This window comes from Eurytemora carolleeae, unplaced genomic scaffold (assembly GCF_000591075.1).
Source record: "Eurytemora carolleeae unplaced genomic scaffold, Eaff_2.0 scaffold186, whole genome shotgun sequence".
In the NCBI taxonomy this organism is placed as follows: Eukaryota; Metazoa; Arthropoda; class Copepoda; order Calanoida; family Temoridae; genus Eurytemora; species Eurytemora carolleeae.
In genome coordinates, this window is record NW_019396163.1 from 310,929 (window position 1) to 325,567 (window position 14,639).

The 14,639-nt window shown below is 35.3% G+C and overlaps 1 protein-coding gene across 1 annotated transcript in view; it reads left to right on the forward strand.

The window, feature by feature from the left end:
• LOC111696897 (semaphorin-5B) overlaps positions 1-14,639 on the forward strand; it is a 19,224-nt gene extending 4,585 nt beyond the window's left edge. Inside the window, exons 5-12 of the mRNA XM_023466674.1 lie at positions 112-254; positions 694-830; positions 3,407-3,580; positions 4,182-4,786; positions 6,541-6,677; positions 7,301-7,366; positions 12,630-12,813; positions 13,215-14,639. Of these exons, the coding sequence (XP_023322442.1) occupies positions 112-254; positions 694-830; positions 3,407-3,580; positions 4,182-4,786; positions 6,541-6,677; positions 7,301-7,366; positions 12,630-12,813; positions 13,215-13,852 (2,084 nt within the window). The 3' untranslated portion in view covers positions 13,853-14,639. The remainder of the gene's footprint in view (positions 1-111; positions 255-693; positions 831-3,406; positions 3,581-4,181; positions 4,787-6,540; positions 6,678-7,300; positions 7,367-12,629; positions 12,814-13,214) is intronic.

Here is a 14,639-nt window from a genome sequence, read left to right on the forward strand (position 1 = left end):
GGGCCCCCCCCCCCCCTACATCAAATGTGCCAACTCCACCATCCCCTTTTATATTTATCATTTTTTTTTGGATTGGCAGATTTTGGAGATTTCAACGAAATTTTTTGTCAGGTCCGTTCAAGCATCAGGCGCGGTCAGATTCTACCTGGGGTCCAGTGCAGGACGACCTTAGCCACTTCAGCTGCGATGCTAAACCTGGTTCAGATGCTCTTCTTATAGCAAGGAAATATCAGCTTATGGACACCAGTGTGCAGGTATTATAATAAGAAATAATCAGGGGCGTACACAGGAATTTTCAAGGGTGTGTGGGGTTAATTTTTTTTCTTTTCAAGGGGGGTTTAGCAGCCGTTGGGGCCTAACAGAACCAGGANGGGGGGGGGGTTATCACTCGTAGCCCCCTTTGTACGCCTCTGATAAATATTATATTTGCATTACAATATAGTTCATGGAAATCTAGCTTGAGCTGATGTACTACAAGAAGTACATTTTTTGTCATGTTTTACTTCGGGGTAAATCCCAGAACTCAACATTTGATTGTTGCTTTCCATAATAAATTAATAAATGATGTCAAAATTTGAAAAAACTATGATATCTACTATCTGGGGCGTAATTAATTTGTTGTGCGTTACTTCTAACAGTTTTTTGTTCTTTAACTTTTTCTCATTCTTCATTTATAAATATTGTTTATTGAAGGGGAGCACCAGACTACCCCTCTACCAGGAGACCATGACGAGGTTCCAGCAGATAGCCGTGGATAGTGTACCCACCAAACACCAGGATAATACTAACATTCATATCATCTTTATCACAACAGAAACAGGAGTCATCAGGTCAGATTGGTTCATAATGTCATTTTCCAGGTCTTTAAAGGGACTGTTTTGTAATTTTAAGTGACCCCATTTAAAAAAATACTCGTCCTATTCACAGAGTTAAATTCTGACAACTTCCTCGATTTTTTTTCTGCAAGACTTTTATTGAGAAAATCTTATTAAAAAGAAACAAATTTTCAAGAGAATAAAAATTATATTTCATTCATTCTTTATCAGACAGAGGTTTTAATGGGACCTAAATTGATGGTCACGTGAAAATTCGATTTTTTTAAAGGTTTTAGGAATGGGTAATTGGACTTGTATGGAAGAGTTATTTGGTTTGTGTATGTGGGGGGGGGGTTTATTTGCTAACTGGGGGGGGGGGGGGTTAAACTAGTTATCGTGCAAATATCAAGAATTGGATTCATAGAAATTTGCAGAGCAAAAGGATTGGTTGGCGTGCAAATTTATTGGCAGTTAAGTTTTATTATGTGTGCAAACTCTACATCTCATGGCTTTGTTTTTTTAACTGCCTAATATTTAAACTATTTTGTTACCAAGACATAAAAAATATATATTCTTAAATCAAAGCAATATTTTTCTTGAATTTTGGTTTTTTACTTTCCAACTCTTTGGTGTTAAGAAATTTTAAAAATAATATTATTTAATCTTTTTACAACTGGGGGTTAAACATTCAGGTTAATTTTAATCCTAAGGTATAAAAATGTCCGAATTCAGTTTTGCTTGGATAGATTAAATAATGCGTTACAAGTTTTAAATCATGCATTAATTTAATCACCCCTAATTTGGCGGTGTCCTTTACAACGATCAAATGCACTTTTCTGCATTTTCAAAATAGCTTAATAAAAGATAGGTTAAGATATTGCAAAATGAATGAAATATATCTAAGAAAACAAAATAAAAAAGCGAGTATTTTGCAAATATTTTGCCCAAAAAGTTGAAAAATTATACATTAATTTTGCATGACTACTACATTTTTCACAATCGCTTTAAGCTAAATGTAAAGTATTTTAAACCCTAGAGAATTAGTTGGATGTGGTGAAAATTTTAAATATTTGTTCTTAAACATCAAATTTCTTGTTGGTGTACAAGTGAATGAAAGGGGATTGAAATTTATTAGCTGGGAGGGTAAGGGGGATGGGCTAAAGGAGAGGGGGGGGAGGAGGAGGTTGCTTCTCAATTTTCCCGTTTTTCGTGTGTTGTAACAAGTGTGTCGACTGTGTCGTGTTAATTTAATTGAATTCTGGATTCTTGACACTTTAATAATTGCATTTTAACTCAAATCTATTCTCAAGTCCCGGGGGGGGGGGGCTCAATTATTCAGTTTTTAATTTTCATTTTCATGGTTCTCATATACATATATTGCATGCACTTAAATTTTTTAGAATCTGGCCATAAAATTCTGTAACATATCACTATTTATGGGGTCTAAAAGTCTAACCTAATTAAGACTTCGCAAGTAGATAGTTTAAGTTTTTGGTATTTTTTCCGGGTTTTTTTGGTTTCCTTTCTTCGTCTAGATTGCAATTTATTTCATATGCATTGCAATATACGTCAATCCCTATGTTGCATATTATTATACCCATTTTTCTTACAAACATGCAATATATGGCTCCATTTATAACTGAAATTAGCCTAAATATGTCCGTATTGGAAGATTTTTGAAACTTTCTATGATTATACTTTTACATATTAAAATATATACATTTTATTTTAAATAAGAGTTTTTTCTGCTTTACCCTAAAATATTTCTTTTAACTCCTCCCCCCTGTTTCCCCCCCCCCAGCACGCAATATTGCACTGGGATGACTAAAATTAGTCCAAATATGCGCTTATTAAGATTTTTACAAATTTTGACTTTTTCCTTCAACATAATAATAGGGTAAGGGAGGAGGGGGGAAGGGGGAGGAAACAATGAAATAGTAAATTATTCAAGTTTGGTTAACTTTATCATTTAGTAAAGATAAATAAAGGGTTGATAACCAAAACATTTAAGAAATTTGACTTCTGACTTTTTCGTATATTTTTTTTCAGTTGAGATTAGACTCGAAGCTTTTGGGATTTTTTTCGGGACTCCCCCTGTATCCATATGAAATATGATTCACTTGAAATCTGAAATCTTCAGGATTTAGGATTGTGGCTCTCTGCTTCTTCTTGGAAAACATTTTTATTTCCTTTTAAGAAAAGAGGTGTTAAGTTACAGACACCTTCTCCCCCCACCTCCCCTTCTTTATTATACTAAACCCCCTCAGCACTTATTATTACCCCCTCTCCCTTCTAACGTTTCAATCTATTGTTTCACAGTTTTTGTCAATAAATGTCTTAACTTTTTAAACCAGTGACCGAATTTAATGTATTTGAGCTACAAGTCGCTCAACTGCTTACTACCGTTTCAAATTTGAACCACCGATTCAAAGTTTAAGATTTAGGAAGGTTTTAAATCGGTGGTTCAAATTAGAATTGGTGATAGGCAGTTCAAATTCATTAAATTCGGCCCCTAGACTTATAAACCAGGACTGAAAAAGCCCATTAAAATTGTTTCATTCCTTTTTAATAAGTTTTTTGTTCTCTTTCAGGAAGCTCTCTTTCAACCCTCGGAGTGGTGAGACGTGTCTTGTTGAGCTCCTACACCCGTTCCCTAGCGGAGTCAGAAAACGGATACGAGAGATGAAAATACTCTCAAATACGGCCTCGCTTTATCTAACCACCGACGAGGCTGTCCTCAGAATACCGGTCCAGAGATGTCACAGGTAGATTTGTAAACATGTATTTTTACGTAATTGTATTCATGTAGAATTTGAAGAAGAAGATGCAAAAAAATAGACGAAAAGTCTTATTGGAAATTACTTGTTGGTTGGTTGGTTGTTTGTTTAACTGGTTTATGAATGCCGGGATGTTGGCTGGTTGATTGATTGCCTCGTTGGCTAGTTGTTTGATTGGGTGTTTGTTTGGTTGGCTGGTTGATTATTGTTCGGTTGGTTCATTGTTTATTTGGTTGACTGAGTATTAAGTTGATTGATTTAATGGTTGGCAAGTTGTGTGATTGGCTGGTTTTTGTTTGGCTGGTTGTTTTGGTGGGCTGGTTTCTTGGTTGGCTAGTCGTTTGTTTGTTTGTTTGATTTGTTTGTTGGTTGGTTGAATTGTGTTTATGCAGTTTATGAATCTATTCAGTATTAGATAATCAAAATTGTTTGTGTTTAAAATCAGATAAGAAATCTATATTCATCCATATCCGGCCTTTATTAAATATGGTTCATTTACTTCACTATTTCAATTCAAAATTTTAGATGTAGTAAATTAATTAACTCATACAATACTAGCGATTTTTTGTGTACAATTCAATTGTTCAAGGTTTACAACTAAGAAAGACTGTTTGAACGGTATGGACCCGTACTGTGGCTGGAATAGGAACAAGGAGGAATGCACCACTGCCCCCAACAAGAACCCTAGGGTCGCCTACTGGCAGCAGAATGTCATCACCTGCCCTGTCACCACGGATCCCGTGGACGGCGGTTGGTCCGAGTGGACTGCCTGGGATCAGTGCGCATTTTCTAACCCTGATCGGCGGGTGGAGAGCGGCGGAGATTACTGCATGTGTCGACGGCGAAGTTGTGACCAACCGAAACCGGCGAACGGCGGATCTGGATGTGAGGGTCCAGGACTTGTTGTAACCAACTGTACACAACACGGACAATGGACCCGATGGTCCGAATGGTCCGGCTGTTCCCAATCCTGCGGCGTGGGCCTGAAAACCCGCCAAAGATTTTGCGGAAATCCTGAGCCTGCTTTCGGCGGTAGGGTTTGTGTTGGACGGGATCGGGAAGAGCATTATTGCGACGATCTACCACCGTGTCCTGGACAGATGGCGAGCAGCTTAATGATCCAGGAGAGGACGGATCTTCCAACATGGTCTCAATGGTCGGATTGGACAGCTTGCAGTGCCAGATGTGGTTCAGGTTGGTCATTCTTTCTTTCATCTCAAATTCATCCTTTTGTATTTACTCCTCCTTTTTTTCTAGGCAAATCATAAGTAAAACAACAGAAATACCGTGTTAAAACCATTTAAAACCATTTTGATGCACTTTACACAAACCTTATCAGGATTCTTATCATATTTGAAAGCCCCGCCCCTCCCTGTCACTCCCCCCCCCCCTTCTCTTCTCAAAATAGGTTAAAACCATTAAAATCTAGCTCCACCCATTACTAAACACAGCCATTCTGAATACAGATAAAATTCTGTAAACTGACTTGTTATTCACAGTTTTAATATTTTTCCGAATGAACAATATACTTTTTGCTTCTCTAGCTGATAAGTTTAATTTTGATAAATTAAAGTTTGATACCATACGACAGCTTTTTGTTGGCTTTAATTGTTTTATTAAAATGATGAATTATTTCATTCTCTCTTTTCCCAATCCTTATCGACTAGAGGTGTGCATGCAGAGCATTATTGTAAAAAAATACAATTCGACTTTACATTTTTCTTTCCAATATTCTTGAACAGTTTCCATCCAATTTAGTATATTTAAAGAATATATCAATCTTAAGTATCCAAGTATTCAATCTCAATTTGGAATGACAGAGATACAGCATTCCTCCCAACCCCAACCCCTCCACTCGTATCTTGATTTGGTGTGTTGTGTGTGGGTTGAAACCTATAAAAACAGATTATATTCAAAATAAAATAGCGTTTTATCTTATTTTCCAAACATATGCTTTTTATTTTAGAATATGTTTATTCCTCCCACTTCTAGTTTTTATTTACAATTCAAATTATTTAACTTTACAAAACAACCGCACAAACCCAGTTCAAAAATCGAATCCACCCTTTAAAAAAGAGGATTATAAAAACAATTTTATGTCCTCAATTCAAAAACATAAAGCATTTTTCAATAACTGTAGAGCCTTTCAGGGGAGTATATTTTCTCGAATATCATTTCATACCTTTTTTAAAATCATTTTAATCCCCATCAAAAAGAATTTGAAAACTTAACTTTTAATGTCCCAGTTTTCATTTCTGAAAACTGAGTTTTTTCTTCATTTTGTTTGTTAGCTGGTTTTATGATACAGGTATATCAGCACTATTTAAGATTAAAAATCATCATTTTTACCCTAAAGCTCCAAACCCCCCTCCCCTCCCTGCCCTCAAATACTAAATATTTAAGTGAACGGTTTACAACACTATATTTGGGTCGGTATACTCAATATATAAAGGGACTATTCACAGTTTTATGCATTTAATAGGACTAAGCACAGTTGCATGCATTTTAATGCAGTTTTAATGTGCTAAATGCTTCATAAACCATATTTAAGACCAGAGGTTAAAACAAAGGAAACAATTTTATTATTTTTTAAGAGAGAATTTCCTCTGTATTTAACAAATGCGGGGGGGGGGGAATGACCACAAACTTTTTAATTTATCGACAAACTTCCCCTTTATTTGACCTTCTACACTTTTATCTATGACATTTGATCTGATTATTCAAGAGTTCGTTAAAAATTAACTGGTTAACAAACAAATCAGTAGACTTGATTCCCATGCAGTATACACTGTACAGTTTAGTCTTTGGGCAAGGCAGTTGTTTTTATGGACAACAAATTCGTAAACATTTTAAAATACATAAATTACCAAAAAATAGATATGAAAAAGGGATACATTCTATCTCATCAAGTATAAAAGAATATTTATAAACCGACTTTTCTTTTCCAGGATTCCGATCTCGAGCTCGAAAATGCTACGGAATCGGGTGTAGTGGGTGTGACCGAGAGTGGGCTGAGTGTGAAAACCCCGCCTGTGCCGACTATACCGACGTGACCAACTGGACTCCTTGGATTAACACGACTCAGGTATCTTTTTGTCTTACATGTTATTAAAAATTGTTATTACAAGGGCCGCAAGTTCTTATTAAAAATGAACAACCGCTCACAGTTTTAATTTTAGAAAAGAAGTAAAAAGTAACAAGTGTTATTTTTAGTTCTCGTCGTGTTAATATTGGTAAATAGTTTTTTAATTGGCACAGGAAGAGTTACTGAAACATTGATCATAATATTTGTTCCAAAACCTGACAGTGTCAGGTTCGGCGCATAAGCACGGTTCGGAACTTGCGTCCCCTATATTAAAAAAGGGAGATGTACTCCCCCTTCATATCCTGTCTTTAAAGTGAACTTGGGATGGAAGAAATCGCCCCCCCCCCCCTTCCATTATTGCTTCCCATGTTATAAAGGATGTGTAAACGTATTAAAGTGTGAATGCTTACTCCAATCAAGATTATGTTGAAGCACGTTTCAATATTTGTTTATCTGTTTGTTTGTTTACACACAGTGTCCTGGTAAGGTACTGCAAACATCCTGTAGGATGGAGGGAGGGGGAATGAAGGAACAGGTAGCGGGGAGGAAGAACCCATGATAAGAATTAATTTTCGCGGATTTTCAAATTTCTAGTTTGCGGATTTTTATGTTTTGTTGTTTAGGACGCGGGAGGATGGTACGAGAAGAGATTTACGTTCACCTACAGGTCTCCTGTGGCTATCAGTAAGGTGAGAAAAGTTCTTAATCTATGTATCATATAACATGGAAAACTTGGACTGACAAGAGTCTGTCAATTCAAATCCATCAAATCGGATTAGATTTGAATTACGACACCGTGTTCTTCACATGTCTCATCCACCGGCTTGTGAGAAACGGTACATGGTTAGATATTTTTTCCTGTATCTAGGCAGGCAATCTTTAACTATTTCATTATCAAATACATGTAAATTTCTATATTATACTATACAGTCTGTACATGTCTAGATACTAGTTAAGTATCCGTACATGACTATAGTTTCTTGAATTTACATAAGTTGACAGAGTACAAGGTCAATGATGCATCAATGAATACAAATATACCACAAATACCAATCTTAAGGAGTGCTGGGTTTGGGGTTAAAGCTTAGAGGGGTGAAAATATAAGTTTGGGTGGGGGTATCCTTGGTTTGGTGTATGCAGTTACAGCCTTTTTTCTGACCCTAGTCAGTGCTTTGAATTATGATGAGAGGTGGATAGATAGATAGATAGTTAGATAGGTGCTAAACTTTCTCCTTATCCTGTCAAACCACACTAGACATTAGACAAGTAGATGGACAGACATGGTATTTTGAGACCATATTTATTTAAACCCTAACAAGATATCAGAAATCCATAAACTCCTTCTAGAAATCGGGGTGGAAATCCCGCAACAAATGTTTAAGAATTATGGTTTCTGAAATCTTTAATCAAGGAATCCATTCATCCATAATTTAACCATAAACTCACTTGACCTTTGTAGATATATGATTTCTTCAAAATCAATCAGTTTCTTCATTCTGGAATATTCAAGTTTCAACATCATTATTATGGTTTCGCTCACACCTTTGCCCCATCTGCCCCCCCCCCTCACGAATAATTCAAACACGCCCAAAATTCCTGATTATATCAGTGTTGGTTTTGGTCCGTGACTTAGAATCAGACCCGAGGATTTATAAGTGTATTTACTAAACCTATGAAAAATCCCGCGAAACCTTGACTCTTGAGAAATGGAAATATACAAAATCCACGAATTTGGTTGAGTAGAGAGTTACATTTCTAAAGACGGGGAGGTTTAAGTAGATTTTATGGAGAGGATTAGATGCTTTTAATGTTAAAAAAAGACGGTTGCCTTAGTATTTACACTTTTGAAACGTTCATAAAAAAGCTTTCATGGCGGTTTTAGAGAAAAACGAAACCAACAAATTTCCATTTATTTTAACCTTCAAGATCTGATTCTGGAGCAAATGATAATATTTTGATAAAATTTGCATATGTAACAGTGTTGCTATTGGGAAATTTACGAAATCTAGTTAAAATTTATTAATATAAGGGATATTTTTATAAAAGAAGAATAATGAGAAATGGATAGAAATGAATAGTCTGTAGCTTTTCAGCGAGGATGCTATGGGGGTAAACCTCCCCCCCCCCTCAAAAAAATGTCTAAAAACGTTGACCCCCCAGACAAATTCCTGTATACGCCCTTTAAAGTTGATTTCAAGGATATACGAATTGGAAAAGCCTGATGTTTTTATTAAAACAACTATTTATTTGTTTAAAAACTGGAAAAGTTCATGTGATGGCGTCGTATCGTCTAAAAGAAAAACAGATATTAAATGATAACAAATTTATGAAAACAAATATATTTATACGGTTTTTATGTAAGATTGTGGGAGGGGGCGCTAAGTTTGAACTCGAACATAATTTTTCGAATGTAAACCTTGAGTATATATATTTTTGAATTGTCATCTTTAAGTTATCGACTATAAATGCATCTAGCTAGGTCATTTGTTTGCAAAGTTGTAACGACACACATTCACTTTGTTTATTTGTTTGGGTTGAATGTAAACAACAGGATGTACACACTTACACTCATTCTAACCTTTTACAACCACACCATAACCCCGGGGGGGGGGGAGGTCTAGTGGGTTAACCTTCTAACTAGTTAGATAAACAAAATTTTAAAAGTCATCCTCTATCAATGTACTTTTTTATCAATCATGTATTATTCATAGATTTTTTAAATGTCATCTTCAAATTTTGCAATTTAAGCAATATTATGTTTTTCAAAATGAATTTAAAGCTATTGCCTGGGCTGTGGAAATGTGGGGGGATTAAAGGAGGAACTTTCAAAACAAAAGTTTCAAAATGAAATATTAAAGATTAAGTTGGTGATTTGTTCGGATTATACTTTGACAGCTCACATTAATAAGAATATGTGCCAGTAGCACATTCATTCTTGTTTATTCATTAATTCATCAATCTTATTTGATTATCTTGTTTATCCATTATCCATCCTCTTATTTATTTATTTATTCGTTTATTCGTTTATTCGTTTATTCGTTTATTCGTTAGTTCCTGCCGACCGACTCTTATTAACCCCATTTGGCCCCTTCAAAATTGTTCATCTCTTAGTCAGACTGCAGATTCAACTCTGATCTGCCATATTTGCAAATCTTTTGTGCAAGTTCCAAAACCATGCACTTTGATCTTTTCCCGTAACTTCTCATGATAAAAATCTTTAAATATGGTCTCATTGCATTAAACGAATCTGATCTAAGTTTTTCATAAAAAAAATCTTATACCTACATTTTACAGCAAGTTCTTTTGATTTTTTCAATATCTTTTAAAAACGAGTTTTTTTTATATTTTATCATTTCCTAATAATACATCTTCCTTCATTTTAAGATCTCTCCAAAATGCTATCAACACACCTTTATATAGAACTTCTTGGGAACCCAGCTTTGTCTGAAAACTAAGCTTTTCTACAAAAGTCAACCCACTTATCTTACCAAGTTCCTCAATCAAAGTTTGAGGCAAATCGGCCTAGGGGTTCATTAGTTATGATCGGACATACACAAAGCTAGACAAACAAACAGTGCTGAGTTATTATATTTAGTACAGTATTAAAGTAATTAAAATCAAGCTTTTTTCTACAATATGAAAGCACATCGATTGATTTGTTTGAATAAGAAAATGTAACTTTTCCTCTTTTTTTATTTCTTTATCTATTTTCTTGTCATTTTAACGGTTTATTTATTTTCTATCTATCTATCATGCATGTTAGCTTGTATGTGGATGATGTAGGATTAAAAACTGAGAGTGAGGATTAAAACATCTTTAAGGATTAAAATATAAATCCTTAAGTTCGTGTTTAGTCTTCAGTATCTTACAAATATAGATATTTGTTGTTGACTGCATGCGGGGGTAAAAAATGGGGGAAGGGGGGGAATTTTAAAAGGCGTTTAAAGAGGGGTGGGGCTATGGGTGTTTAGCCTGGATTAGTAAAATTTATGATTTCTAGGGGGTTTCAGGCTCCTAAGTGTGCTGACCCCTCCCCCCCTCCCCGGAAAGAAAGCTGAAAAATTCCTGTATACTCCCCTGGAACTTATTTCCCCCCACCACCCATTAATGTTAACCTTGTAAAGATTTTAATTTTCTGATAAAATATATAACGGATACAGTTGTTAAGTATGGATTCTATTAGATATAGATATTATTTGGTATCAAGCAGTATCCCCACCCCTGCAATCCCGTCATAAGTTGTATTTATGGCCACGATATTTTCTAAGGCCGAAGCTTAAAGAGGCGTGGCATGTGTGCCATGAATTTTAACTTTTTTATTCAAAATATTGTTCAATCTAATAAACTTTAATATTACGAACAGATGGAAAAACTAAATAATTAGGTGTGGAGCGTGGTGAATTTCTAGTGAAGAGTTAGGTGGGTTTGCTTGAAATAAGATACTAAACATCCTGTCTGCTAGACTAATATATAGGTTTCTTACAATACTTACAATAATATTACAGTAAGAGGGTAACAGTCAACATTTTTCTTTCAAAATATGAATAATAATTGAGATATTAATCATAAAAACAATTATTAGTTTATGACTTATTATTTCTTGTAAAAAAGTGATTAATAAAGATAATAAAAATTCTGATAATTTATTCATAATTTTTAATCTTTATGAATATGAAATTTAAATGCTAACTCGGTTAAAGTTTAAGATAATTTAGCTGTGAAATTAAAGCACTAAAGAAGCCATTTAAATCATTCTTAGAGGGGGTTAACATTTGATGTAGGGTGGAGGGGGGATATAAGGTGGTGGTCGTTGCACCTTCCCCCCGGTAGTTGCTATAATAAGAATTTTTTCCAAGGGGGGGTGTGTGTTTGAACTATTCCTAGAAATCATTTGGCAGGTTCATTTTCAATTTTATTTTGCAGATTTCTGAAAATTAATATTTCCGTTGATTACTCCACCTCATAATAATGCCAGAAGAGGGGGGGGGGACAAAGGGGTGCGTGCCCCCTTTCTAGAACAAATAAAGTCCTACAACTCTTTCACTTACAGGCCTGATATCTGTTAAGATATTTTCTTTTAAAAATGATAAAAATGAATTATTTCTCAGATCAAATTTCTGATGATGCTACAAATTAATAGAATTAGACCCATAGGAGCCACAATTATACATTCATCTAAATGTTTGAAGTAAAAAAAAAAACAATATTATTAAATTATTGAATATTAAAAATTCTATAATCCAATTGTAGAGCCCCTGGTTTAGTTACCATTGTTAAAAAGGTTTATTGCTAAGGAATATAATAAACCTATAGTAAGATATATATAGAGCATATATATATCGGCCTTAGGTTTAGGGTGTTTGGCGTAATTAATCTAATTTATTTTCAACCCTAATCCCCCCATTATTTTGGGGAAGGGGAGAGGGTAACGAGCTATATTTGAAGGTGCACGATTTTGTAGAACTTTAGTTGAATCTAGAAACAAACCAATTCATTTTACAGAAATTTATGTTCATACATTTTTAGAATTTGTTGACGGGGTAGGGAGGAGGGTGACAAGGGTTTTAGTATAATTTCAGATTCTGTAAAAGTAATTAAGCATGCTTACTTTTTTTACATGGGTGTTGCCGAGATTATGAACATAAATATATTTCTACTTTGGTTGATTAAAATTTGGGAGGCTGTAGGCTCACAGGGTGTTTTAAAAATAACGTTTTTAACTTTTTTATATTTATTTTTTTCAAGAAATACATTTATTTTTGAGTTGATATGTTAGTAATTGCCAAAATAAGAATCTTAATGGTCCAATCTATTTTTGGACATCTTTTTGTTGCGTGAATAGTGGAAAGATGTAGAATGGATTAATGGTGTTGAATAAAAACCCATCTTGTCCAGATTTTCAAGTTTGTGAAATAACGAAGTCAAGTCAGATTTTAAACGTTTTTATTTTAGGCTGGAAGGATTGGCGAGGAAAAGCGGTACTGCTATGGACCTGAAAGATGCACAACCGTCGGTGGCGGACGGGCAGAGGCGGTTCCGGAGGATTTTACCGAATGGTCGGCCTGCAGTCAGGCCTGTGGTGGAGGGAGGCAGTTTAAACTCCGTCTATGTCTGAAGGACCAAGAGAATTGTATAGGTAAGGTGGATAAACGGTCGATATATTCTGAATTCCACATTTCTTCAAATTCACAAAAATTTCAATTCTTATTGTCCACCTGAAAAAAAAACAAAAAATGAAAGTTTGATGATTTCGATTTTTATTTAAGGAATTTAAGAACATTTTAATGAATATTGTTTGCATTGAGACATATCCTAGCCTTCAAATCCATAACAAAATGTTTTCAATCAATCTTATTTTTCAACATGCGTTTCCTTTATGTTTTACAATTAATCTTTTGTTTTTGTTTTATACTGACGAAATGAAGGATAAGATATGTAAACAGAAAACTAGACAAAATATTTGATAAAAATTTTCTCATGATGAGAACACACAAATTGAAATTTTAAACGAATATTAAATATTATATTTTATTCTAGGTCACAGTTTGGTTGAGCAGGAGTGCAACACCCAACCCTGTCCTGGAACCTGGGGCTGCTGGTCACCCTGGTCAAGATGCGCCGGCGGAGCCAGAACCAGATCCAGAGAATGCGGAAGTCTGGAAGGCGGAACCGCCGAATGCCTGACCGGTTCCGGTCGAGACGAAGAACCTTGTGGGATGGACGTTCCCGAACTACGAAGCGGGGATGAGTTTGTGGAACCAATTTCGGGAACAATCTCTTTAAATATGATGATAGGGGCCTGTGTGTGTGGTTTTGGGGTCGGTGGGACCCTAGGGGCGGTCCTTGTCTACTACCTTCTAAAATGCCGGAAACCAATTGAAACCGGTGTCACCTCACCGCATTATATCAGCGCTAAATCTCAGAATCTATATGTATCTCTCCCTATGCTGGATCTCAAACACAAGCAGATAAGTTCCAACACAAGCGACTACAGCGGCACGTTGCGCAGTAACGCAACTGGAACGCTGCGGAGCAAAACCGGTTCCTCAGTATATGGCGGGAAACCGGGAGATTATGAAACGGCGACTATTAAGCGAAGCCATTCTAGGCGGGATTCAAGCTTAATTAACGGGACGATACGAGCCGATTTAGATTCGGAACAAATGTTCTCTTAAAACCACAAAAAAATAACCATTTAAGGATCTCAAGAAAAATGTAGACATGAAAAGATTATCCTGCAGTGATAACAAACATTGGAACTAATCCGTGAATCCCTAAAATATTGACCTGGACTAAATCGGTCATATATTAAATAGAAGTCCCAAAACTTTGCTGTGCGAAGTTGTTAAAAGTGTCCTTTTGTTACCGAAGTGCCATTAAGTGCCTATATCGCATTGCTATCATGACATATTAAAGTGCCATTGAAAATTCCATTGTCAGAACTTGTTAAGTATTTAATATTGATGAAATTTTTTAAGTCGCCATTTTATGTTAGATCAATTATAACGACGACTTACTGTAGAAAAGGTGTTCTTTCCTTGTGATTGGAAGATTGAAATTTATTCAAACTAATTTTGGCGGGAATTCTCAAAAGTATGTTGTAAAAGACATGGTAAATTTAAAATATATATCCAATGAAGATGGAGAAGTTTTCGCTGTTTTGGTAGCATTTGAACATAATAACCTCAAAGCTTACCACATCCCTTTTTCTCATCCCATCCCATGCATATGATATGACTTTAAGTACAAATTAGCACGCTTTAGGGTTGAAACAAGTTAAAACAGCGACAAATTCTCTACTGACTTTCAGTAGTCTTATTTTTTAAAGAATTAGTTTGGCAAAACCGATTTAAAAGTCCCGATGCTGAGACCCTGTAGTAAATTATGAAATGTTTTAAACTCTGACCTTTGTTCTATTGTTCTACTGTCATTCTTTCAGAAATAAATTTGAATTATATGTAA